The 27889-nt window shown below is 41.0% G+C and overlaps 1 protein-coding gene and 1 pseudogene across 2 annotated transcripts in view; both read right to left on the reverse strand.

The window, feature by feature from the left end:
* Window positions 1-265: 265 nt before the first annotated feature.
* LOC124960843 (uncharacterized) lies at window positions 266-377 on the reverse strand (annotated as a pseudogene).
* Window positions 378-17213: 16836 nt separating this feature from the next.
* Clpb (caseinolytic mitochondrial matrix peptidase chaperone subunit B) overlaps window positions 17214-27889 on the reverse strand; it is a 142191-nt gene continuing 131515 nt past the window's right edge. For both annotated transcript variants that reach the window (XM_047516746.1, XM_047516747.1), the window contains 7 exons: window positions 26415-26459; window positions 25867-26028; window positions 21516-21672; window positions 20572-20645; window positions 20292-20411; window positions 19975-20079; window positions 17214-19560 (listed from right to left, as the gene is read on the reverse strand). In XM_047516746.1, the coding sequence (XP_047372702.1) occupies window positions 19312-19560; window positions 19975-20079; window positions 20292-20411; window positions 20572-20645; window positions 21516-21672; window positions 25867-26028; window positions 26415-26459 (912 nt within the window). In that variant the 3' untranslated portion in view covers window positions 17214-19311. The remainder of the gene's footprint in view (window positions 19561-19974; window positions 20080-20291; window positions 20412-20571; window positions 20646-21515; window positions 21673-25866; window positions 26029-26414; window positions 26460-27889) is intronic.

A 27889-nucleotide genomic window follows, 5' to 3' on the forward strand; every position in this document is an offset into this window, starting at 1 on the left:
CAGGAATAGTACAAATGTGGAATATGCCAATATGAGAGTTTAAAAAACATGATCCAAACATAGTAAGATATATCTTCAACTCGATGTATTTTCTGAAGATAGAAGCCTTTATGAAAAAAAGAAGCCACTTCTTGTATTACAATATGAAATTGTAATACGAATCAATATAGTTGAGATTTCTCTCATGACCTGTGCTTTTTATCAACTTGTTAGTCTGAGGATCAAACTTTTAGTTATCAATATTCCATCACTTTAAGCTGTCTTATGTATTCCTGCTTATATGTATCATATAAGTTCTAGGTTGTAAAAGAGAATTTATTTTTTGTACTTGTCTATAAATCTTTGTTCACAAGCCAAACAAAACATACACAAGTGCTACTACAGCTCTTAATCTTACATTTAGGTCTTTAATCTACTGTGAGTTATTTTTTGTGTGTGGTATGTGGTATGAGGTAGGGGTCCAGCTTATTTCTTAGCCTATGGATGTTAGTTGTCCCAACACCAATTTTTTATTCTTTCCTTAGTGTGTTTCATAATTTTTGATTGAATGTTGAACATCATGTGCAGGATAGTAGACACTGTAATAGTATTTATGTCTAGAATTGGGCGTGTCTCTTTTAGGATGTGTGAGCACCTAAGGTAATTTTTGTGAAGAGTTGATCTGGGTTTAGGTTTATTATTGCTATAGTTATACTTCAGAGGAACAGATTTACTCTTAGGTATCTGTTGATATGTATACCTATATTTATAAAAGGGGATTTATTAGATTGCTTTACATGATCACAAGCTGGATAGTCCCATAATGACCATCTGCAGACTGGAGAGCCAAGGAAACTGGACACTGAGGCAACTTTTCAGTCAAGAAGCTGGAAACCTTAGAACAAGAAGAACCAGTGATGCAGTCCCAGTCCAAGGCTGAAGTCCTGGAAGCTTCTGGGGGAGTAGTTGGAGTGAGCCCATGTTCATGGTGATGGCAACAGCAAAAAATGTGCCCATTTAGGAAGAATCGAGTTTGGTTGGGTGAGCTTCCTTTCCTTCCACTTTTTGTTCTATCTGAGTCTGCCAGTTTATTGAACTGTACCACCCACAATCAGGATGGAACTTGCCCCTTCAGTTTGCTGACCCATCTGTCAGTCATCTCTGGAATTAACTCTCAAATGCACATTCAGGATTGTGCTTTGCCAGTTTTCTAGGCATATTGCAATCCAGTGAAGTTGGTAAACGAGATTAACCATCAGTTATCTTCACTGCACCATAAACTTCAGATTCTTCTTACATTACCATGTGATTAGGGCAGAGGCTGGTTGCTGCAATTTTACAATTTTTTATCTTTCAAAATTTATTGACTTTCTTTATCTTTTACTGACTCTTTCTGTTCTTTTTTTTTGGGGGGGGGGGAGTACCGGGGATTGAACCCACAGGGGCACTTTACAACTGAGTCACATACAAATTGTTTGACTTTTCATTTTGAGATGGGCTCTCACTAAATTGCCTAGGGCCTCACTAAGTTGAGGCTGGCTTTGAACTTTCAATTCTCCTACTTCAGCCTCTCAAGTCACTGGGATTATAGGCATGTGCCACCATGCCCAGCTTCTTCTTCCTGTTCTTTTTGTCCTTATGGGTATTAACTTTTTCCCCCAATTTTTAAAATTGGTAGTAAAATACATATAAATTTTGTCATCTTAATCATTTTATGTGTATAGTTCAATGGTATTAAATACACTTATATTAATGTTCTACAACCATCAACACCATTTAGTTCCAGAAAATTGTCATCACCCCAAAGAAAAACTGAAACTCATTAAGTGGTTGGTAACCCCATCTTCCCTTTATTGAGCCCCATGCAAGGAAGGTTTGCACCATCCAGTTCTATAACTCTTTCCATTTTATAAAACTGAAATTCTATATCCATTAAACAACAGCTCACTATTCTTCACTGTCCCCAACTCCTGGCAACCACCATTCTACTTTCTGTCTCTATGATTTTAACTATTCTAAGTACTTTATATAAGTGGACTCATAGTGTTTGTCTTTCTGTGACTGGCTTATTTCACCTAGCACAAGGCCCTCAAGATTCATTCATATTGCCTATATGTTAGAAATTCCTTCCTTAAAAGGTTGAAATTATATATAATTATATATATGCATATATTTTAAATATATATATATATATATCCTACTCTATATACCACATTGTGTCTAATTGAGTTGATGTTTCCATGTTTCAGCTATTGTTAACAGGGCTGCTATGAACATAGGTGCATAAGTAGCTCTTTAGGACCCCACTTTTAATTCTTTTGTGTATATACCCAGAAGTGGAATTGTTGGATTATATGATAATTGTATTTTGAATTTTTTGAGGTACCACCATATTGTTTTCCATAGTGACTTTACCATTTTACATTCCTAACATCAGCAGTACCCAAGGGTTCCAATTTCTCCACACCCTTGTCAACACTTGTTATTTTCTTTCCCTTAAAAAAACAGTAGTCATCCCAGTGGGTTTTGATTTGCATTTCCCTAATGATTACTGATATTGAGCATGTTTTTATGTGGTCATTGCCATTTGTATATATTCTTTGAAAAAATGCCTATTCATGTTCTTTGTTCATTTTTACATCAGGTAGTTTGTTTTTGTTGCTAAGTTTTAGGAGTTCTCTATATATACTGGATACCAATCCCTTATCACATATATTATTTGTAAATATTTTCTCCCATTCTGTGGGTTTTTTCCTCTGTAATAGTGTCTTTTGTTGTGTGAATTTGAAAAAATGTTATTTGTTTTTTAAAAATATTTTTAGTTATAGGTGGACATGATATCTTTATTTATTTTTTTATGTGGTGCTGAGAATTGAACCCAGTACCTCATACATGCCAGGCAAGTGCTCTACCACTGAGCCACAACCCAAGCCTTGAAAAATGTTTTAAATTCAATTTAATCTATTCTTTTGTTGCCTGTGTCTTTGGTGTCGTATCCAAGAAACCACTGCCATATCCATTGTTATGAAGTTTTACTATATGTTCTAGAATTTTATATTTTGAAGTCTTACATTTAGATCTTTGACTCATTTTCAGTTAATTTTTATATGCAGTATTAGGTAGGGGTCCAACTTCATTCTTTGTATGCAGACATCTAGACATTGCAGCAAGACTTCTTGTACACACAGTTTTTCTACAGTTGAATTACCCTGACACTCCTGTCAATAATTATTTTACCACATATGTAGGGGCTTATTTCTGTACTCACCATTCTATTCCCTTGTTTTAGACATCCACTTCACGCTGGTACCTCTCTCTGATTATTATAGCTTGTAGTTAGTTTCAAAATCAGGAAATATAAGTGGTTCTATCTTATTCTTTTTTTTCTTTCAGGGTTGTTTTGCTATTCAAAGTCCCTTGAGGTTCCATATGAAATTTAGGATTTTAAAAAATTTCTAAATAAAAAACCAACAAACCATCATTGGGATTTTGAAAGGGATAACATTAAATTTGTAGATTGCTTGGGGTAGTATTGAAATTTTAACAATATGGTTTTCCAATCCATGAATATGGGATGTGTTTCTACATTTACATGTTTAATTTTCAGCAATACTTTTTAGATTCATACATTGTGCAGATAAAATTGTATAAATATAAATATTTTTATAATTTTATTTTCAGATTTTTCATTGTATTTTGAAATTCAACTGACTTTTAATGTGTTGATTTCATATCTTCCTACTTCGCTGAATTTATTAGTTCTAATGTTTAATTTTGGGGGGTACTGCGGATTGAACTCAGGAGCATGTGACCACTGAGCAACATCCCCAGCCCTATTTTGTATTTTATTTAGAGACAGGGTCTTACTGAGTTGCTTAGTGCCTCGTTTTTGCTAAGGCTGACTTTAAGCTTGTGATACTCCTGCTTCAGCCTCCCAAGCCACTGGGATTACAGGCATGCACCACCTTGCCTGGTTTATGGGTTTTTTGGACGTGTGTAATGTTTAGGATTTCCTAAATGTAATCATATCATCTACAAACATATAATTTTATTTCTTTCTTTACAATTTAGATGCCTTAATTTCTATTTCTTGCCTAATTGTTCTGGTTAGAACTTTCAGTACTGTGTTGAATAGAAGTGCTAAAAGCAAGTATCTTTTCCTTTTTCCTAGGAAAATCTTTCAGTCTTTGAATGTCATCATAGCATTTGAGAGGATGTTTACTTTAGATTTTTATTATGTGCAAGTATTCCTAGTTTGTTGATTTTTTTTTTTTTTTTTTTTTTTTTTGTGGTGCTGGGGATCGAACTCAGGGCCTTGTGCTTGAGAGGCAAGCACTCTACCAACTGAGCTATCTCCCAGCCCTAGTTTGCTGATTTTTAAAATCATGAAAAGACATTGAATTTTGTCTTTTTTTTCTATGTCAACTGAGGTGATCATGTGTGGTTTTCCATCTTCATTTTGTTAATGTGGTATACTTCATTGATACATTTTCATATGTTGAATTACCCTTGCACTCAGGAATAAATTCCACTTGGTCACTGTTTATAATCCTTTGAATATGCTGCTAAACTTGGTTTACTAGTGTTTTATTGAGTTTTTTTTTGCAGTACTGTTCATAAGGGTGGTAGGCTGTTTTGTGTGTACATATATATTATATCATCGTATTGTGATGGGCTGACAGATCTGGCTCCATGACAATGTTGTAGGCCAGACTCTGAGGGAAATGACTAAACAGACTCCATTTTGCTCTGAGATTCCATGTTATGTAGGAAATAAGCTTCTCCCATGGGAACACCCTGCCTCTGTACCCATCATCAGTTACTTGGTGTGACATGTTTAATAATATACAATGGCAACTCCTATGTAGTAAAAAATTGCTCTCTTTTGATTCCTATTGCTCCTAAACAATGTACCATGTAAACAGTGATTGTGGATGTTAGTAACCATTCTTTAGTTTGTACCTAGGTAAGGGTCAGTTTGACCCACTTCCCCCTCTGTCGATGATCTCATGATGTTAGTTTGTAATTTTGAATCATAGCAACAGACACTTATGATTGATGTGATTTTTGGTATAAGAACCCCTACAACCCTGTGATCGGGGCTGTTCTCCCAATAGCCATTTTTTTTGGGCATTGTGTGAGACAGTCAGTCGGCTGGCTTAATAAAGACTCTCAAATTTGGACTTCTCAGTGGTGATCGGTCTGTTCTTAAGTTGTGCCCCATAACAGTATATATAAATATATAAAATTCATTTATTTTGTCCTGGGGATTGAACTCAGGGACACTTAACCACTGAGTCACAACCTCAGCCCTTTTTATATTTTATTTAGAGACAGGGTCTCACTGAGTTGCTTAGGGCTTTGCTGAGTTGCCAAGGCTGGTTTTGAATTCACAATCCTCCTGCCTCAGCCTCCCAGGCTGGGATTACAGGCATGCACCACCGCAACTGGCTTGTAAGGGATAATTGATCAGTAGTTTTCCTGTAGTGTTTTTGTCCTGACTTTGGTATCAGGGTAATGCTGGTCTCTTAGAATGAGTTAGGAAGTGTTCCCTCCTTTTTAATTGGCGGGGAGGGGGGGTGTTTGAGAAGGATTGATGTTAATTCTTCTTTAAATACTTGGTAGAATTAACCAGTGAAGGCATTGAATTCAGGGCATTTTCAGATTTTTGATTGATTCAATATCTTCACTAATTGCTATGGCTTAAATATGGGTAGTCCAAAGGTCCATATGTTAAAGACTTGGTCTCCAGGGTGATGGTATTAGGAGGTGCTATGGACATTTAAGGAATGGGGCCTAGCGGGAGGTCTTTAGATAATTACAGGTATTTAGATAATTTCATAATCCTCAAAGTAGATTGTGGAATCCTGGTCTTTCTTTCTCTCTTGGCTTCTTAGTTTGAGATGTGAGCACTCACTCCAACAGGAGCTCCTGCCATGATATGCCATCATCTGCTACCCTCACCAGAACTGTTGGTGCAGGTGCCATGCCTTTGAACCTCTAAAACTGTAAGCTAAATAAACCTTTTATCTTTACAAGTTAATTGCCTAAGGTATTTTGTGATAGTAATATAGAGCTGACTAATACACTAGTTATAAGTCTATTCATATATTCTATTTTTGTGATTTAATCTTGAGAGGCCTTATATTTCTAGGAATTGATTTCATCTAGGTTATCCCATTTGTTGGAATATAGTTGTTCATAGTACTTTCTTATAATCCTTTCCCCCCATTTCTTTTTTTTTCTGATTTTAGTAATGAGTCTTTTCACTTGTTAGTTCATTTAGCTAAAGGTTTGTCAATTTTGTTGACCTTTTCAAAGATCTGACTTTTGTTTCATTAACTTTTTTTTTTCAGGTCTAATCTCTGTTCTAATCTTTTATTATGGAAATAATAAAAGGAATTTCTCCTATTAGTTTTCTTTTTCTAGTTCCTTAAACTGCAAGTTAGAGTTGTTGACTTGAGATATTTCTTGTTTTTTAATGTAAACACTTATAGCTATAAATTTCCTTCTTAGCACCACTTTCACTGCATCTCATAAGTTTTGGCATGTTGATTTTTCTTTTTATTCATCTATATTTTATAATTTATCATGTGATTTCTTCTCTGGTCCATTGGTTGTTTAAGTGTGTGTTGTTTAATTTCCATACTTTTATGAATTTCCAGATTTACTTCTGTTATTCTAATTTTACCTTGTTGTGGTTAAAGAAGTTATTTTTGTATTATATATGTCTTTTAAAATCTATTAAGACTAAATTTGTGGACTATCATATCATAGAAAATATCCCTTGTGTACTTGAGAATAATAGTATGATACTGTTGTTGAGTGGAGTGTTCTGAACATACTGTTAGATCTAATTGGTTTATTGTGTTGACTCCTTTATTTCCTTATTTTTGATTTAGCTATTCTATCCATTAGAGTGGAGTATTTAAGTCTCCAACAATTATTTTATAGCAGCTTTCTACTTCTCTACCTTCAGTTCTTTTTTTGTTCCATATATATATGTATGTATATATTTTAAATTTTAAGATTTTGTTTTAATTTTTTTTTTTGCTTTCTTTTCTTTTTTTTTTATTGTAAACAAATGGGATACATGTTGTTTCTCTGTTTGTACTGTTTTAATTCTTAAAATGGAAAAATCCAATAACAAAAGATTTTCCTACACAAATTTATCTATGAATTTTTAACTTTTTAAAAATTTGTTCAAATTAGTTATACATGACAGTAGAATGCATTTTGACACATTGTACACAATGGAGTACAATTTCTCATTCCTCTGACTATACATGGTGTAGTTACAGCAGTCATGAAATCATACATGTGTATAGGGTAATAATGTCCATCTCATTCCACTGTCCTTGTTCTATATATTTTCATGATATATCATTAAGTGCATAAATGTTAGTGATTGCTACAATTGTTACATCTTCTTGCTGCATTGAACCTTATATTACCATATAATATCCTTCTTGTAACTTTTGAAAAGATATAAACTGTATATTATTCAATCTTAGAATAGCCATTCCTGTTCTTTTTCAGTTTGCATGGAATCTTTTCTTCTATCCTTTAACTTTTAATCTATTTGTATCTTTGGAACTAAAATGACTCTAGTAGATACTATATGGTTGGATCATGTTTTTAAAAATACATCCTGCCAATCTTTGTCTTTTGAATGGATAATTTAATCCATTTGCATTTAGTTACTGATAAGAAGGAGCTTACTTCTGTCATTTTACTACTTTTTACTATATGTCTTTTGGCTCTTTATCCCTCATTCCTGCACTACTGTCTTTTGTGTTAATTTTTCTTCATAGTGAAGTGTTTAATGTCTTATTTTCTTTTTGTATATATCTTATAGCCATTTTATTTGTGGTTATATCATGGAGATTACATCTAACATCCTAAAGTTATAACACCTTAACACTCTAATTAACACTCTAGTTAGTAGAATTTATATCAGCTTAGCTTTAATAGCATACAAAATTTCTGCAACTTTAACAGCCTGTTCTTCTGTTCTTACCCCTTTGGGTTGTTGATATAATAAAATCACATTTTTATACATGTGTGCCCCCAAACAAGCTAATATTTCCTTGAAATGCATAGTCTCTTAAATTATATAGAAAACAATGTGGAATTAGTCATCAAATTAATACTAACTTTAAAAAAGTCATTTAAAATTTTTTTTAGTTGTCAATAGACATTTATTTATACTCGGTGCTGAGGATGGAACCCAGTGTCTCACACATGCTAGACAAGCGCTCTACCACTGGGTCACAACCCCAGTCCCTAAAAAATGTATTTCTTTTAAATAATGTATAAAACATAGTTACAAATCATTGTTAAAATAATACCAGCTTTTACAGTTGCCCTTTATTTACCTTTATTAAGATTTATTTCTTCATATGTCTTCAAGTTACCATCTAGTGTCTGTTCATCTCACCCGTGGGACTTCCTTGAGCATTTCTTGCAGTGCAGGTGTAATGGTAATGAGCTCCCCCAGCTTTTGTGTATCTGGGAATATCTTAATTTCTCCCTCACCTTTGAAGGAAAGTTTTCCCGGATATTGGATTTTTGGTTGACAAGCTTTTTTCTCTTAGTGCTTTGAGTTCATCAGTGCACTGCCTTCTGGGCTGCAAAGTTTCTGATGAAAAATCTGACAGTCTTGCTGAAGATCCCCTGGATGTGATGAGTTGCTTTTCTCATGCTGCTGTCGAGATTCTCTTTGTCTTACAAAAATTTGATTATAACCTGTCTTGGTAAGGGTATGTTTGAGTTCATCTTACTTGGAGTTTATTGAGCTTTTTGGATATTTACATTCATGTCTTTCATCAAATTTGAGAAGCTTTCAGCTATCATTTCAGCTATTATTACTTAAAATATTCCTTCTGCCTCTTTCTTCTGCTTGATGTTGTTTCATAGGTCTCTTGGGCTCTGTTCACTTTAATCTCTCCAGTGAGTTTTTCATTAAGTTGTATTTTCAGTTCCAGAATTTCTTTTAATTTTCTTTTAGTTTTTCTATTTCCTTATTGATATTTATATTTTGTTCACACATCATTTTCTTGACTTTCTGTCTTCCTTTGACTTTTTGAGCATCTTGGTTTCGTTTGATTGTTTGTTATTTCCGCAATCTAACAGTGCTGGGGACTTGAACCCATATCTTGAGCTTGCGAGGCAGTCACTCTACGTGTTGGGCTATATCACCAACACTGACTTTTTGAACATCTTTACGGCAGTTGTTTTAAAGAATTTGTCTAGTAGGTCTATCAGATTTTTTTTCAGGGACAGTTTCTGTTGACTTTAAAAAACTTAAAAACTACATTTTAATTGAATAATGCAGTAGCTGTGAATATCAGATTCTCCTTCAATAGACTTTTCTGTTTCATTTGTTATTTTGATTGTTGTAGGCTACCTCTGTGTCCAGAGTCAGTTTGAGGTGTAAACTTAAGGTTTTTCAAGTCTTTTTGAGCCTGTGCTTTTTCCTGGGCATGCCTGGTCACTTTTTAATTTATGTCCCCCCACCCCCACAACATCCATGAGTTCTACTACATCTGTGGACTCAATCAATTGTGGATAAAAATAAAAAACACACACACTTGGGGCTGGGGTTGTAGCCCTTGCTTAGTATGTATGAGGCACTGGGTTCGATCCTCAGCACCGCATAAATATAAATAAATAAAGGTATTGTGTCCACCTACAACTAAAAATATTAAATAAAAAAACACATCTGTACTAACATGTACAAATGTTTTTCTTGTCCTTATTCTCTAAACAATACAGTACGACAACTGCTTACATTTGTATTACATTGTATTAGGCACTATAAATAATCTAGACATGACAAAATGTATGGGAGAATGTGCACAGGTTATATGCAAATATTATGCCATTTAATATAAGTAACTTGAGTATTCATAGATTTTGATATCTCAAAATCTTTGATGTCCAATGGATACAGAGGGACCACTGTATATTCGAATGCTTTTGGATAACCTACTCTTGAATGTCTGGTTCCCAACAGGGGAAAAAAAGAAAAATGAAGGAGCAGAGGTGAGAATACTGGTCCTTTAAATCCCCTAGAAGTCACTTTAGCAGAGCAGACAGAGCTGGGAACATAGGGAGAGGTGTGACCATGGCTTCTTTTTGTTTCCAACTCTGTGATCAGAAGTAGCAATCAGAGCACAGATATTTGAAGGCAAGGGTCATTTTTTGCCACCCTGGCTCCAGAAAGCTGCATTATGCACAGCTGCCTGCTATGGGCCTAGGGGGTGAGGTGTGTATAGCATCCAAGCCTTTTTACCATCCAAGCTTTCCCTGGGAAGTGGCAAACTTTCATTAGATTCCAGAGTTCCAAAATAGTTACCTTAGACAGATTCTGCCAGTGTTAATTGTGCCTAGGTGGGAGAAATTCCTGATGCTTCCTAATTTGCTGTCCTCCCAGAATTCCACTTTGTGTGTGTGTGTGTGTGTGTGTGTGTGTGTGTGTGTGTGTGTGTGAGAGAGAGAGAGAGAGAGAGAGAGAGAGAGAGAGGAGAGAGAGAGAGAGAGAGAGAGAGAAATATAAGGTGGGGAACATATATACGGTCCTTAATTGGCCATTTTTCCTTTTCTCTTTACTTCATGTAGGTTGTGTTAACTTTTTAATTTTGCCTACAAGTTAAATGATATCTATGATAGAACCAGAGGAGGAATGTTCATCATAAACAGATCTTAAGTATGGAACAACTTACAGCAACTGAGGGGAATTTGTCATGTCCACCTTTTGTGAGAATAAGTGGTGCACAGAGATGGGCAATGAGGTGGTATAACATAGTGTGATTTTTTTTTTCTGAAGTGTAGGTTTGGGGGTTGTGGATATGTCTTGGTGGTTAGAGTGCTTGCTGAGCATGAGGTCCTGGTATCAACTCCTAGAATTGCCGGAAAAAAAAAAAGTTTAGGTTTGGAAAGACTGCTTTGTATTTTGAGACAGTGTCTTGCTATGTTGTCCAGTCTGATCTTTACCCTCTGGGTTCAAGTGATTCTCCTGTCAGCCTCCCAAGGAGCTGGGACTACAGGTGCACACCATTATACCTGCCAGGTCTGAGAAGATTTATATTGATGTCAGTAGCCCAGATTCTGAGAATATTTGCAAGACAGGGATTACAATTACAGATCATGAAATTGAAGTGGACTTGGAAGTAAAGAAAGAGGGAGCAGATGGGCAATGAGAAATTGGGGGATTAATGGACCAGAAGTATCAATAAGGTCAAAGAATTACATGCAGGATATCCTAGAACAAGTGAACCAGAAGATGGAAGGTACTGGGCAGAGAGAGGGGCTTTGGAGGAAGCACAAATTATTGGCAGTAAAGTTTAGGATGTGACCATGATGTAGGTGTTGGAGGTAGGCAGAGGCAGAAAAACATCACTAAATGTGAGGAGAGTAGGGTGTGGGTAGATCATTTATGGGAAGTAGAGAACACTAAAAATGATGACACGTGCTGGGGAGAAAGTGACTTGGGGGCTTCCTATGTGGGAAGTGTTTGGAAAAATGGGTTGGTAAGACAGAAAGGTTGGTTTAGTTAAAAAATAGGATAATGAGAAATAAACAAGAAGCAGTGGGGGCTCATCTTAGGACAGCCAGAGAAAGCAATGTCTAGGTGACAGGGTAAAGAAACTAAGCAACTATTCCAACGGAAAGTAAAGTACTTATGTAGATGAATTTGCAGAGTATAGAAGGAAAGTGCTGGAGGACAGGGTGAATGGTTGGGACTGGGAGCAGGACATGAGGTGGTGGTGGTGATGGCTGACCACTGAGTTTCAGATCTTTTGGCATTACTGTAACAGATCTGTGAGGCCTGGTGGGATTAGACTTGAACAATTTGTAAGAAGTTATGGTGGTCAAATGGTTCCAGGATTGTAGTTGTAGCTACCTCAATTCTGCATTTGACCATGTCCCTGGTCATGATGACCTCTTCCTCCTCTACCAATTCTATATTCCCCTTTGTGCCATGTAAGCACCTCAGATTGTTCAGGTTGGCCAGTGGGTCACCCAAATCTTCATTCTTTAAGGGTATGAGTCCTTGGCAGTTCTGCTCTATAATGTTTAAATTATTAGGACTATAACACTAGAAAAATGTTGAACTATAAAAAAACATGGAAATGAATCTGAGTAAACCACCCAGGACAAAGGCTCTTCTTCAAATTCACCTATTCTTTTATTCACACTGCCTTTTCTTGCCTTTTGATTTCTAGTCTTTTTTAACATTTAAAAATATACTTATTTAAAAAAATAAAAATATACTTATTTTAAATTCAGATTACTTTATTCTTACATTATTTACAATCCTTGGAGCATCCATTCTCCCATTTGTTATCTGCTGACTTTCCTTCATGGTAGTTTTTCCTCTTTTTGGGAGGTAACTTTTCCCTGTAGACTCATTTCAACTGCGACTTGTATCTCCCACAGTTTCCTTTGTGAAAACTGGATTATGGGAATCATTTTACAGAATGGTTTTGTGTTTTCTTCTTTGGGATCCTGTAGGTTTCATTGGTCCAGGATCTCCTTTGTTAGTTTTTCAGTTTGACATCCAGTGACATTTGTATATTGTGAATTTGGACCACACTGTTACAAACAGTGAAAGTAGGAGTTTCTTAGCTGATTCTTTCTGCTTCTCTCAGTAATGGCAGACTTTCTTGTATTTCCCAGGTTAATGAGCAGTGTTTTCCTAGTTTTCATTTCACAAGGAAGCCCCAGGACCCAGTCATTAGGCTTTTCTGTCCCAAGTCTCTGAACTTGACCTCTCCTTCACCCACTCTCTGAATTTTAGGTTCCCATTCATTCCTGGTACCTCGGGATTCCCCATCTTAGTTTCAAATCTAACTGTGTTAGATTTGTGGGAAAGAAATGTGTTTGTAAATGCTCCACCTGTTGTATATTGGCTAGAAGTCATCCCCAACATTCACACTGTGCAAATCAGAGGGTCTTCTGAAAACAAAAATATGGTCATTTCATTCCCTCAGCATGACATTCAAGGCACTTTCAAATTGGGAAACTTGCCTCTGTACCACCTTCATCCCCCACAACTTTATCCTCTCCTCTCCTCTGCGTACCACCTCTACACTCTAGTCACAGTAACTTTTCTTTCTTACACAGGTATTTTAGGCTGTGTACCGATGGTATCTAAATCTACTTATTCCCTAGTTTGCACACTATCAAGATGGGATTGTGACAGGAGTAGTAATGTGCATTTTCTGAGAGCCTAGATCCAGACAATAGTAGGTTCGTGTGGCACCACCTGAGGGCACAGTAGTGTAATGATTTAATTTTATTCAGTTAAAAATGCTGTTGAGTCTAATTAGGCTTGCAGTAAATTATATATTAAGAATTGGCATTTTAATGATACTATCAGAATCCTTTCCAAAAATCTCCTATGTTTTTATATTTTCATATCTTGTTTTATTTCCTTTCAATGTTTTTCTTCTCTTGTTACATTTATTCTTAAGTATTTTGTTAATTTTGAATAGGGTTCAGAAATTTAAAAAATGTATATAGTGAAGTTTCCCTTCCATTGGTGTCCCTCAATCACCCAAATCTCCTCCCTTCCTGAGGTAGTTTATGAATATATAAGCAAAAATACATGCCTGTTTGTTGTAATTGTGAATGGAATATTTTTCTTTTGTTACTGTTTTTCATTGATTACTGGTAGAACAGAGAAAAGCGATTGATTTTTGTACATTTATCTTTTATTCAGTCACTTACCAAACGTCCTTGTTAATGCTAACAGGTTTTTTATTATTGCCTTCTGGACTTTCTAAATACATAATCATATATCTGTAACACAAGATAACTTATTTTCCATTATTCATATGAGTTAATATTTTTCCCTAATTGCTTCCACTTGAATCTTCAAAGCCATATTGAATTCTGTCTTATTTCAGACTTTAGAGATAGCTTTTGTATTTACAATTTTTAGCTAGGTGCTTTAATTTTATCAAATCATACTTAAAGCTGCAACATCTTAAATGCTTTTTTTTTTCTTTAGCACACACTAATATATCTTCTTTCTTTTAAAACCTTTGAAATAATTTGACTTATAGAAAAGCTGCAAAAATAATACAACAAATTTCTATATACTCTTCCTGCAGATTTCCCAAACGTTTACTTTTAATCATTCTGTGTGTGTATATATATATATATGCATATATGTGTATGTGAATGTATATATAAAATTTAATTTCCAGAAATATTTGCAAATTAACATAGTTTCTAAAAATAAGGAATTTTCAATAATCACAGTATAATTATCAAAATAACAAACTATGATTAATTTATTATATACATTTAAATATTTGTTCTTGATGTGGTTCTTTATTATTTGTATTAGCAAATCTCCTGACACTGAGCTGCCTATTGCTGAAAAATCTTTATGTGACTACAGTGTATTTAACTTGATTTTATTTGGAATTTTTTTTTTGCATCTATAGTCATAGGTGAAATTAGGTATCTTTTGGCATTTTATAAAGTTTGTGTACATGTGAATTTTTAAAATCAACTGTTGAGTATCTTTCCAACTTTTTCTATGGTCTGAAGCAGTTACCTAGAGTTAAAAGTTAGAACTTATCTATATTTGGGGTGGAGTGATGACTATAGTCCTACTCACTATGTAAAAGCTCATTAAATTGTATTCTCATAATTTGTGCACTTTCCTATATGTGCATTTCAACTTAAAATTTTAATTAACACTTTTTTGGGGGGGAGTAGAGTGCTGGGTATTAAACCCAGGGTCTTGCATGTGCTAGGCAAGAACTTTATCATTGATCTAAATTCCCAGCCCAGAACACAATCAAAGGATAAAATTTTAATTGTCTTTCCGATTACTTCTTTGGTAATCAATTGTTCTTTTCAAACTATGTCTTGGGTTAATGTTTACTAGGAAATTATCCATCTGCTCTGTTTCCAAATTTTTTGCCATAAAAAAATTTCGATTCTTCTCTTGCTATATGGTTGTGTCTAATTTATCATTCTTGATCCTGTCTTTTCAGTTTTGACTCTGCTTCTCCTTATCAGGTCAGGTTTTATCAATGCTTCCAAATAATTGTTAAGTTATCCTTTTTCCTGTCCTCCCCCCATTTCAGTTTTTATTGGTTCATTTTCTATTCTCTTAAGATTTAATGTTTGTGGGGCTGGAGTTGTGGCTCAGTGGTAGAGTGCTTGCCTAGTATGTGTGAGGCACTGGGTTTGATCCTCATAAAAATAAATAAATAAAATAAAGATATCGTGTCCAATAAAACAACTAAAATAATGTTTTTCCCCTAAATTTCTAAAGTAATCACTACATGCTTTTGAGGTTTTCTCTTTGAACAATATGTGTATCTATATAATTTTTTTTTTTTTTTTTGGGCGGGGGACCAGGGATTCAACCCAGGGGTGCTTAACCACTGAGCTACATCCCTGGTCATTTTTATATTTTATTTTGAGACAGGGTCTTGCTAAGGTGCTTAGGTCCTTGCTAAGTTGCTGAGGTTGGCTTAAACTTGTGACCCTTCTGACTCAGCCTCCCGAGTTGCTGGGCTTACAGGCATGTGCCATTTATTGTATTTTTAAGTCCAGTCTCATGTCGAGGATCCTCAATGAGTATCTAGGTCTCCCCTTGCTCCATTTGCTTGGAGCTTCAATCCTGGTGGGCTCCAATGCTTCATCACAAATAAATGACAAATAAAAGCATACTGAGCAAATGAATGGCACTGTTTCATCCCAGGGAACACTGTGAAGATCTACGCTGCTGCAGGGGCCACTCATAATATTCCTGGAGCCTCTATCATATGCTAGCTCTGTGCCAGAGTCTATGGCTAGTAAGCTGAACAGTTTAGTATTTGTCATGTTTGGAGCTCACATTCTAGTGATAAAGTCAAGATGCAGAACAAGTGGTGCAAGTGAGCTGAGCAGTGCCCAGGGTGTTATGGAAGTATAAGATACGGCATGACCTGAGAGGTCTGGCAAAAATTCTCTGGAAGAAGAGAATTAAGTTCCTCACCTACTCTCAGGGTTTTCTGGTATAAAATTTATCTAACTTTGAATTACAAGTTTGCTGTTCTTGGTTTCAGTTGATTAATAGGAATGCTGCACAGAGGTCACTGAGCCTCTAAGGGAAGTCTCACCATGACACAGAGAGAAAGAAGAAACAGAATTCAGGAGAGGAAGCAACAGAAAAAGAATAAGCAAGTTTTAAGAATGGTTGGTAGTCATAAATCCTATGGTATGGACTGAACTGAAGGTATCAATTTGAACTCATGGTTTTTAATAACATACAGATGTACAGATAAAATAAATTCAGATGTATGTGTGTATGCATACATATATAGATTTCTGAAATGTATCTACTAAGAGGGCCTAGAAGGAATAACATTCAAGTAGCAATGTGTATACCCAGTGTCCTGACCTTGGTTTCTTTTTTCACTTTTTTTTTGTTACCAGGAATTGAACCCAAGGGGACTAAACCACTGAGCCACATTCCCAAGTCTTTTTAAAGTATTTTATTTAGAGACAGGGTCTTGCTGAGTAGCTTGCTTAGGACCTCACTAAATTGCTGAGGCTGGCTTTGAACTTGTGATCCTCCTGCCTCAGCTTCCAGAGCTGCTGGGATCACAGGCATGTGCCACTGCTCGCAGCAAGAACTTGGTTTCTAAGTACTAAGAAACCATCTGGTTTATTGTTCAAGAACAAGGGACACTGGGAGCTTCTTTGGAGAAGTGGCTAATGTCAGGGCTGGGACAGGGAAAATGTGAGTGAGCCTGGGACATCTTGTGCCAGAAAGTGAGGAAGTGCTCAAAAAATGATGGGAGCAATGTTGAAACAACTTGAAGGAGTTCCCAATGGCCAATGGCCAACTTGAGCAACAACATACACAGTTAGTACTATAATCCACAAAGTAAAACTAGTGTCTACTAGTTCATACTGACATAAATTATTGGGTTCTTCCTCACAACAGAATGCTGATTAATAAATATAGGTGAAGAAAAAAAAATAAAGTCATCATTAAGCGAATATAACAGTTATATTTGTTATAAGCAAGAACCACTGAGAAGGATGTTAAAATCTGTAGATAAAACTCTAAGGATAAATAAGATATTTAAACAGTATTTCCCCAGCAGATTTCTTTTTATTAATTTAAAGGGGAAAATGCATATCCCCCATATATAATTTTCTCTCTCTATATATAATTATATATGTGTATTATATCTGATATATATACACACACACACACACACACATACATATATATATATATATATTTTTTTTTTTGGTGCGGAATTAAACCCAAGGCCTCATGCATGCTGGGCAAGCAGTTCTACCATTGAGCTACACCTCCAGCCTGAAAATTTACATACCACCTTAGCCTTATGATTAATACCACCTGCTACTAGGTGGGCACAACCTTGTTTCTGTGGCAATCTTGCCAAAAATATAGATCCTTAATGAAATCAAGTGAAACCATTAGGCAATCCCAAATCAAAGGGCACTCTGTAAAAGAACTGGCCTGGCTTCTTCAAAAGTTTCAAGCTCAAAGACAAAGAAGGATGGAGGAACTGCCACAGGTTGGTGAAAATGAAGGAAACATGACAGCAAAATGCAATGTGGGATGTCCTGAATTGGATCCTGGACCAGAAAAAGGACATTGAGAAAAAATTGGCAAAATTCAAATGTTTGCCTATCAGTTAGTAGCACTGTAACAATGCTAATTTCCTGGTTTTGATAACTATGGTGTGGTTCTATGAGATGTTTATATTAGAAGAAGCTAGGTGAAAGGTATGAGAACTCTACTATTTTTGCAACTTTCTCTAAGTCTGATATTATTTCAAAATAAAAAGTAAACAACAAAAGAGTAGCATTCACTGAGGCAGGGAGCAGCAGATGTGGCTCCAAGGGGTTAGCTGGTGACTGATGGAGCATGTGCTGGGCCCTGGCCTGACAGCCTCAGACCATGTTACATCATTTTCCCATCACCCAAGGCACTCTGATTCTTGCTTCCATTTTCTGCTTCCTGAAAGAGACAGGCTAACACTATAAGAGGGCAGTTCAGGGCTCTTGAGGAGTTGCTTGTCTGAGTCCTCCATAGTAATGTGCAGAGTATAGCCCCCAGGCAGCAGGGGAGGGTGAATGGAGTGGTTACCAGTGGTGGCTACTGCAGGTGGTGCCCAAGGAAGCACCAGGCCTTGTTGCATTCTGCCAAACTGGCTGAAACACGGCAGGTTTACAGAATGCCCTCCATGAGGGCTATGATGTCCAGACTTCTGCTTAGTGACTTGACAGTAGACTAAATTAACTGCAGGTTTACTCCAGGTTCACTTAGCTGGACAACAGCTATAACTGAGGCTGAATCTGTGGGCACCTGCATGGAAAACTGGCAAATTTCAAATGTCTGCAGATCAGTTAGTAGTAGGTAGCAATGTTAATTTCCTGATTTTGATACTTAAGAATGGTTGTATAAGTCTCTCCCCCTGCAGCTTCCCAATGTCTAGGTTGTTGGTTTCCTGGGGGAGAGCTCCAGGAACTTATATGGTTATCTGAAACTCCTATTCAGTCCCAGAGAAGAGCAGGGTAAGGAACTAGTCAGGTCCCCTAGAGGTGCCTTAGTCCGGCCTAGTCCCAGGGCTAAAGAAAGAGTGTGGCTTGATCCTGGGACATGGGGTGGGGAGGAACAGTGGGTGTGATATGGCAGTGGAAAGGGGGAAGTTTTATGGGTCTCTTTACCTTAGAATTTCAGAGCATGGGAAACAGTAGCTATAGATTAAATTGTAACTGTCTGTGCCTGGGCCGCTGCACTTTTCCTCACTCCTAATGGAGACATTCTGGGGACTGAGCTGCCAGCAAGACAAGTGCCAGCAGAGGATGGCAGACCACAGTGCACAATGGCTCCCTAAGAGTGAAACAGTCAAAAATCAGAAAACTCTGGATCAAGGGACTCTGGTCCCTGTCTTCTTCCAACCAGATCTGTTCTTTGCTGCCATACTTCTGAGCTTCTGGGAACATGATAAAGTTCCAGTGACTATAGGGAGTGGGGATCATGCTGAAGGACAAAGAAGGACCTCTCCTGTTCCTTGCCTTGAAGCACGTAGAGAAGTATCTTCTCTCCTAGAGACTTTTTAGCAGATTTTGGGCTCCAAGAGGGGAGGATAGGCAGGATTCCTACTTCAGGGTTGGGGCAAAAGAGGGGTCTTCCCAGGTCTGTGAGGAGGTAAACAGCCCTTAGACTTGGCAGAGAAAGGGAGAGGCATTAGGGGAAGCTTGGTCAGTTGCCATGCCACAGCAAGGGGCCTTTATTGGATGTTCAGGGCACATACAGGTAGGTGGATGCTAGATGGTATAGCACACCTTCTCAGGATGGAGTGGTGCCCGGATGTCCAGTTTGTGGGTCTTGCTGTCCTTATCGATGATCTCCAGTCGCAGCTTGGGTGGACGCTTCTCTGTCTGGGGTGAGGGCAGTTCAGGGCTCTTGAGGAGCTGCTTGTCTGAGTCCTCCACAGTGATGCGCAGAGTACAGCCCCCGGGCAGCAGGTCCTGCTCATAGGCTGCCGCCAGCTGGTTCACAACCCGGCGCTCTACCTGCAGGTGGTGGCAGGTGAAGTGGTTGTCACTGTCTCAGACTGTACCCAGTTTGTGGCTTGAGTCTGCAGCTGTCTCTTATCATTTGCTTGGGCAAGTCAGAAAACTTCTCTGAGCCTCAGTTTTCTCATCTGCAAAGTGGGGCAATCAACACCTAGCCTGCAGGATTGTGCTAAAGGTACACTGCTATCAGTATCTGAGGTTCCCAGTCTCCTGCTCCAGGTAGGTTTATGCTTGGCCACCCTCCAGACAAGAGTTTCAGTATTTTTAGTTCTGAAGGGGCATCTGTCCTGGGTGTGGACCACTCCAGCAGCTAAACTACAGTAAGACAGGCTGGCGCTCAGGGACAGGGTCTCGGGGCACTGGGGAGGAAGATGTGGAGATGCCTCACTCCTCTCAGGCTCCTATGCTCACCTCATGCTTGATGGAGCGGGCACCATAGTGCACGTTGTAGCCGTCAACCAACACGTCTGCCACCTCACGGTCCCACAGCAGTGTGATGTTGTGCCTTTGTTTGGCCTGAGATAGGTCAGAGAGAAGCCTGTCTGCGTGTGGTCCTGTGCTTTCTATCTCCCAACACATTGGCCTGAGGCCTAGCACTGTAAAAAACAGTGTGCCCGAGGGCCACCAGCCCCACACCAAGTGTTCCACCTTCAGGGAAAGGGTTGTTCCCAGTCCAGAGTTCCTGTGGACAGCTGTCCCATCCCCACCCACAGGCAGTTCCCTCTTACTCTCTTGGCCCAGAAGTTCAGTTCCTTGTTGACTAGCTGGATAAGCTCCGAGTGGCAGAAGGGGAGGAAGTAGACGATCTCATTGATCCGTCCCAGAAACTCATCCCTCCGGAAGTGAGCCTATAGGGCCGGGTTAGGGGCAGGATGAGCTCAGTAGCCTGGGAGGCAGGTACAGGAAAATTTCTGGACCCCACTGGGGAACACAGTGGCTTCTGTATAATTGCTATGACTAAGGCCCTGCTCCCCCAACTCAGGCTCCAGCGCCAAGAAACACTCTTACTTTCAGGATGGGGCGAATCACGTTCTCCTTAAAGTTCTTTGAGATGGTGATCTTGTCACTGATCTGGACGTCCCCTGCAGAGACAGAATCATAAACTGCTTACTCCCCACACTTAGGGAGCTCTGGGGGCAATGCCTATGAGATCCTGGTCACAGCCCAAGGCTCTCTGGTCCTTGGTGTGGTCTCCTCACCTACAGAGGTACTTTCTGAGGCCCTTCCAGCTCTTGGGTGCTACAAAGACTGGGGGTCCTCAGATGGGAGTTGCAGAGTGGGGTGGGGGGCAGACAGGAGTCAGGGTCAAGGCTTGAGTTCTGACTCTGAAGAAAGTGGCAGCAGGACTCATCCTGAATAGACAGGTGAGAGGCAGAGCTCTTGCATGCTGGGTGCTCCAGGACTCTCCAGTGCAGGGAACTCTCCTGGCTAAAAAAGGCTATGCCCCTTTCTGTGTAGCTTCTGACTTACTGTCCTTACTGTTTTGAATGTGAGACTCTAGCTGCTTTCTGGCCCTCACCCTGGCTGCCTCTGTCCAATCCTCTGTCTGAAGTCCTCCTCTCATCCAGGAGACTTGGGGCTTGCTTTTTCTTTTTCTTTTTGGTACAAGGGATTGAACCCAGAGGGACTTTACCACGGAGCCATATCCCCAGCCATTTTAATTTTTTGAGACAGGATCTCACTAAGTTGCCTAGTCTGGCCTCGAACTTGCTATCCTCCTGCCTCACCCTTCTGAGTTGCTAGGATGTGTGTGCTCCACATCTGGCAAGACTTAGGGCTTTCCTGAGGGAGTGGGGCACTCTTTTGTCTGTCCTCCTCTACTTTCTGACCTGGTGCCTGGTGTCTGTTGCTTACGAGGACCTCACCTGAATCCAGGACCCCAATCAGACCCTTGTCCCCCAAAGTGCCAGTGGTTCGTTTTTTGCCCACACAGCTCAGGTCATATACCCTACCAAGGTTTTCAGCGATGCGGTTCCGGCTCATCTCCAAAGCTTCCTGCCTCAGCTGCAGTGCGTGCTGTGCAATCTCATCACTGGCCACATTGGAGGTCATGATGAAGATGGCATCCTTGCAGTCAATGGTCTTTCCCTTCCCATCTGTCAGTCGGCCCTGGGAAGGAATAGGGATGGTATGGCAAGGGAACTGCAAGCCTGGATGGGCGTCAGCACCCTCAGTACTCACCTTCTCCAGGATGTTCTCCCAGAACGCTGTGCTGCTGCCTCCCAGTCCTGGGTTCTGGGAAGCTTCTCCCCACTCTGGGTTCTCTGGGCACTGGACTGGTACCCTGGTTGCAGTGCTCGCTGCTCTGGACTGCATCTGCTCCTCTATGAGCACCTCTAGGCAAGACAGCACCTGCTCCTAGGGATCTCAGGCACCCAACTATCCCTGGCATTCAGAAGTCAGTCTGATTCTCCACCCAACTCAATATTAGAGGCCCACTGTGGGCAGGCTTTTGTTGGGTACTGGCGACTCACTGTGGCTTCAGCATGCTCCTGGTCTAGAGAAGCTGAGATCCAGGAAATGAGCAATGACAATGACAAACAAGGGAAGCCCAGGTCGCTGTAGGAGTTCAGGTGTGGGAATCTTAGAGGGTGACTGTGAGGTCTAGATGTGGTCATGTTGGTGAAAGCACATCAGTAAAGCACACTGTGCATGTGGTCAGAGCAGATGATGTATACTAAATTAATCTCTATGTCTTTGGAGCTATCTTCCATCCTGACAGAGGGACAGAAAATTAGGTTTTTACTTTAACCACCTTGGGAAATTCCCTTGGAATGTTTAGCACTTTCTAGAAGTGACAGAGAAGATGGATCTGTACTGGAGACAGAGGCACCAAGAAAAGAGAGAGCAAATGGCAGAGGGAAGAGACAGAATTATAAAACATGGTTCTGGAACCAATCAGGTCAAGGTTTCAGAGCCCTGCCCACTCAGCAAAGCCCAAGGACATCACTGTACAATAGCTCTGAACAGTCACTGATAGTGATGACCAGGAACTGGTTGGGGGAAAGCAACTGAGTGCCAAGGGTGAGCACTGACAGGGCACGTCTGTTGTCACAGGTGCTCTTCTTGGTGCTTTCTGTGCATCATCTACTTATCACCTACTAGAAAGTGGTTCCTCCAGGGCAGAGGCTGGGAACACCTCTGTCTCCCAGGACAGTGTTGGGCACAGATTATTGTTGAACGTCTGTTTTCTGAATCCCTGAATCCTCATAACCAACCTTGGAGATAGGTGAGTTATGACCTCTGAAAAGAAACTAAAGCTCAGAGAGATTAAGTAATTTGTTCAAGATCTCACAGCTAGAATGTAGCAGAGGAAAGTCTTGAATTGTCTGACTCCTGAGCCATGTCTTCCCTTTGCACCAGACTAAGGCATGCTAAATAAATGAAGCCTGTGTCATTTTCTTTCCCTCAATTCAGTTTTTCTCAGAATTAGGTCAAATTCAGTTTGCATTCTTTGGTCCTCACTGGAGAGCAACCGGGACAGGTGCAAGGAGAGGGAGACCTGCCTGGGAAGTGGACAACATATAGCTCAGGGAATGGATCACTGAGCTTCGACTGGTGGCTCCTGCCTGAGCCAGGGATGCTGGGCCCTGCCCCAGCCCCGCCAGTAACCATCCTCATCATGCTTTCCCCTTCCCTCTCAGGGTGGGCCTGATACAGAGTTAGCCTTTGCTTCTAAAGTCCATGCTTGGCAAGCCTAGTCCTCCTTAGAGACAAAGGGGGACAGTGTATCAGCTGAGTACCTTCTGAGTGCTGGGTGTGCTTTCCAGCCTTGCTTTACCTAGGTTCCTGGCCCAGGCCTCAAAGTTAGTTCCAAAGGGGTCCGTTCAGAAGAGGCATGGTGATCCAGGTCCTGGAGCTAGTCACTCTGCTGCCAGGGGTCTAAGGGGATATCTTGAGATTTTGCCACCAGCTCTTTGCTCTCGCTCCTGCTCATGGGCTCTGATTGCTGCTGGGGTTAATTCCAGGTTGGGGCAGGTCTGGGTGCTGGTATGATGTGCTCAAGCATGTGTACAAGGCACTGTGTGTTCCACACTCACCTCGCGGAGCTCTTCCCTGAGGACTGAGTTCACACTCAGTCCTGGCCAGAGCAATAACCTAGCAGCAATTTCATTCTAAGAGATCAAAGCTGTGCTCATAACTGGGCTGAGGATGGGTCCCAGGTGGGCAAGGGGAGCAGGTGCAGTGCACAACTGACCCAAAGGGTGACTTTCAGTGCTCGTCTCTCTCTCTCTTTCCTGTTTCCTTGGCAATAAAGATGTGTCCCAAAGCGGGAGCTGTCCCCATCCCACTAGCAACCAGAGCATGCACATCCTGGGTGGGACTCAAACATTCCCCACAGGGTTATGGAGCTGCTTTTCCACTTTCTCATCAATCCTTAAAGGGAGGATGGTCTCCCTGGGGACTGGTCTCTTCCTGGGACTTCTGCCCCGGGCTGTAGGTTCTGGGGTTACTTGGAAGTGACCCAGCATTAGTCCTGTGTGGTATTTTGATGACAGCAATAAGATTCTTGTTTTTCTGGTCCCAGGTTTGGAAGAACTGTGCTGAGTGGGGACGGGGGACTTCCCTCACAATTCCAGGTTGGATTTAGTGTCCTTACAACTTGCTATTTGACCCCAGTGTGGTGCCTGCCCCAGCAGACTGAACTGCCCTCTAGCTGCCTGTCTGCCCCACTTATTTGTAACACAAGGCAGTGTCTCCTGCCATGCTCACCTCCCTGAGTGCGGGTCTCCCCTCCTTTGTGTGATTCCCTGCTGACTGCCCCATCCCAGGTCCTAGCTGCATGTCAGTCAATTAAGCCGCTCAAGAACGGGACCACCTAGGTTCCAATCCTCAATTCCCCTTCCCAGCTGTGTAACCACAAATTACTTACTCTCGCTTAACTTTAGTGTCCATATCTGTTAAATGGAGGCAGCAGTAATTACCTTCATTCAGAGGGTCATTGGGAGGATTAGATGAATTGCTACATGTATATTTCTTAGAAGAGTGCATGGCATGTAAAAGGCAAGGATGCCAACTATCATTTCCCAGGAAGACTCCTCTAGAGGACAGGGCTGGGTGTGGTCCACAGCTGTGACCAGAATCTCACCAAGAGGCTGGAACAGAGTGGGAGGCCTCAGAACATGTGAGTAACTGAGTATGCGATCTCTGAGAACTGGTGGCCTCTTTCACAGCAGGAGGTCAACTGAGTGGCTGGGAAGATGGAAGAAAATGTGGGGCAGGGGCAAGGATGCTGGGCCAGGTGGAGAAGCAGTGGCAGCTGGGGGCAGATTTAGATCCTCCTGGCTTGGTGTATCTAATGTATTGTTTGGGGAAGTCTTTTCCTATGCCTTAGGTAACATGGGAAGCAAACCATTTTCCTAGGGTGCCTGGTGTGGGCTAATGTTGCCCCTGTGTGGGAGGAGAAGAAAGCTAAGCCCCAGTTCAACCCTTGGCTCCTCATGTCCTCCAGGCAAACAGGGCCCCTGGAGAAGGTGAAGGCCATCCTCTCCTAAGACCAAGAATAACCCTTCCCTTGGCTCACAAAGGGGGTACACAAAGGACTGGGGCTCTTGGGTCAGGTGTATCTGCAGTCCAAACATTTATAACCTTTTGGAACCTCAGTTTCTTCCTCTGAATAAAATAAACAGATATTATTTCTACCTTGCCTGGCTATTGTTATGATTAGCAATAATGTCTGTTGAGGCTTAAGTAGAAATCTAGCACATAAAATATACTGCATAAAAGTATGTTCTTTCCCCATTCAGAGCTCACCCCAATTAGTGGGGGACTGTACAGTTTGTCAGGAGGCTGGAGTGCCTCAGAAGGGGTCTAAGAGCTACTGTATTAACATCTCATCAGCAGTAACAATGTTGAATGATTTAAAGAACTGGTGCAGACAAAGTCTGCTGGAGCCACAGTGGTTCTTGGAGCTTATTGATGCAGCCTCCTTGCTTGTCACACAAAGTCCCTGATGCCTAGATATGGGCAGTGAATTGCCAAGGCTACAAAGTCAGTCAGAGCAGAGGTGGAACTAAAAATTCAGTGCTCCCCCCAGTGGAAACTCCGTCCCACTGTCCTCTAGAAGGCAGGCTGGGCAGCCATGAAAAGTCAACTCTGGGGCAGTGCTAGTCTTCCCTGAGTGCCCTGCTTTGAGTCCTGTCCAGAGAGGAGGCTGAGCCACATTTGCCAAGTGACTAAATGTATACATGGAGGAGCAGTGAGTGAGGATCATACAGCCTCTGGGTCCTGGATTCCTGCTGCTCACAGCCCCCGATACCTCCAGGTGTCCCCACAACTCCATCCTGGCCCAGGCTTTCTCACCTCATCAAACAGCTGCAGCATGATGGTGAGCACATCTGGATGGGCCTTGTCCACCTCATCGAAGAGCACCACAGCATTGGGGCATTGCTTTAACTTCTTGGTCAGCTGGCCACCCTCCTCATGGCCAATATAGCCTGGTGGGGACCCAATAAACTTGGCCACCTGGTGGAAGGAGGGACATATATCAGGAAGGCCTTTCTGTGCTTTTACTCTGCAATATGGGGCCTGCATGAGAAGATGGCTTTATAAACAATTAAGACTGCCTGTCTCAATAGGATGGTGGGCTTTTTTTCTCCTGGTGTGGCAGGAATCATGCTGCGAAGGGAGGGTAGACACATCTTCTCTATGGTTACCCTTTCAGAGCAAATCCCACGCAAAACACATCAATAACTGTTGCACCCCACATCCATAACCCTTCCCCCAATTCCCAGGGCTGCTGGAATTATGTCAAACCCAAAGGCCCAAACCACAAGTCATATAAAAACACCAGAACAGTCATGTCAACAGGACCCCCATATCACAGACTTGTCATATCTGAGGAGACTCACCTCATGTCGCTCCTGGAACTCAGACATGTCCAGCCTGATGAAGCCCTGTGTGGAAATGAGCCAAGAGGTGGGAAAGGGCTTAGAGAGGTTGAGGTCATGTTGGGGTAGGCACTGCTATCAGTGCACAGTGCATGAGCTAGCAAGCATTTCCAGAGGGCCCCCGGGCAGCCCTGTTTGCTCTGACATGCAGGCCTCAGGAGGGGTGGAGAGAGTGGTATTGGGGCTCTGCTGTGGAGAAGGGAGTGATGCACACGTACAAGTCAAGGAAGCAGAGCAGAGTTAGCTGTGATTTGTATCATTTCCCTTGATGGTCACCACTGCCTCAGATATAGGACTGGACAGCTAGACCCTGAGGCAAGAGAGCTGAAACTTCATGGGGGGCCAGGAGACTGAGAACTGGAACTTGAGCTGAGGAATGGCTGGCTCTAGAGCTTTGCCTACCATGGTCTACTGCCTCAGTGGTGGGTATGGGTGGATGACAGTGTTACTTCTCTTTTTGGGTGAGGTGTGTACTGAAGGACGCCATCATCCTGCCTAGGACACCCTGCAGTGGGATTGATCTAGCTTCCATTTCGATGTGCCAACTAAAGAATTATGAGCATCATCAGTTTTTTAACAAGTCCCTTCTCCTTTCTACACCAGCAAGTCAGCAGATACTTTCCTTCTACTTCCACTGTGTATGAAGACATATTAGGACAGCTTGGATAAAGAGATTATAATTTGTAATTAAATATTAACCTTTCTGACAGTATTAAAATTAAACCACTCAGAATTCTTCATCCCTAATCAGGTGGTTCCTGCCCGTAACTGCATCTTCCCTAATAGTCTTGCTAGTTTATGGCCCTTTCCAGAGTGCTAATTGTTTCAATTGCTGCCAAACTGATGAATTGTCTTAAAAATGCTATTTTGTTGGAGCATATTAGCATGCTATGTGCTGCTTCTTGCCTGCCTGCTTGTCAACTGGATCTGCTCTGGGTTTGGCTGAGCATAGCTACTCTGCCAGTGAAGAGCCTTCTTCCAGTTCTTAGAAATAAGGGGGCTCAGGAGGACACAGCTACCTTGCTTTTGTGGCTGCCAGGTTCTCAGGGAGATGACAAGGATGCTGGTAGGCTACAAGGGGAATAAGAATCCAGGATTCTGCTTCTGGGGCCATTTGGCTGGCAAGACCGAGGCAAGTCCTCATCATCTTGGTGGGGAGTGCATGGGGTGGGGCACGTCTGGGCAACCTCCATCATGGGAGAATGGCCTCCCTCAGCCCCATGCTAGGAAGGTTGGTAGGAAAATTTGCCTTTCATTAAAAAGTTTTACATTCTAAGGACTGCTTTCTCCAGAGCATTTCCTATAGGCCTAGACAGTCAAACTGAGTAGGCTTTGGAAAGCTGTATGCAAACACACAGGGAAGGAGGATGGCCCTTTCTTGTGGAAAATCCATGGCTCTGAGCCCTGTGAAGGAACACTAGAAGCAGCCCACACAT

Source organism: Sciurus carolinensis, chromosome 11 (genome assembly GCF_902686445.1).
Source record: "Sciurus carolinensis chromosome 11, mSciCar1.2, whole genome shotgun sequence".
Classification (NCBI taxonomy): Eukaryota; Metazoa; Chordata; class Mammalia; order Rodentia; family Sciuridae; genus Sciurus; species Sciurus carolinensis.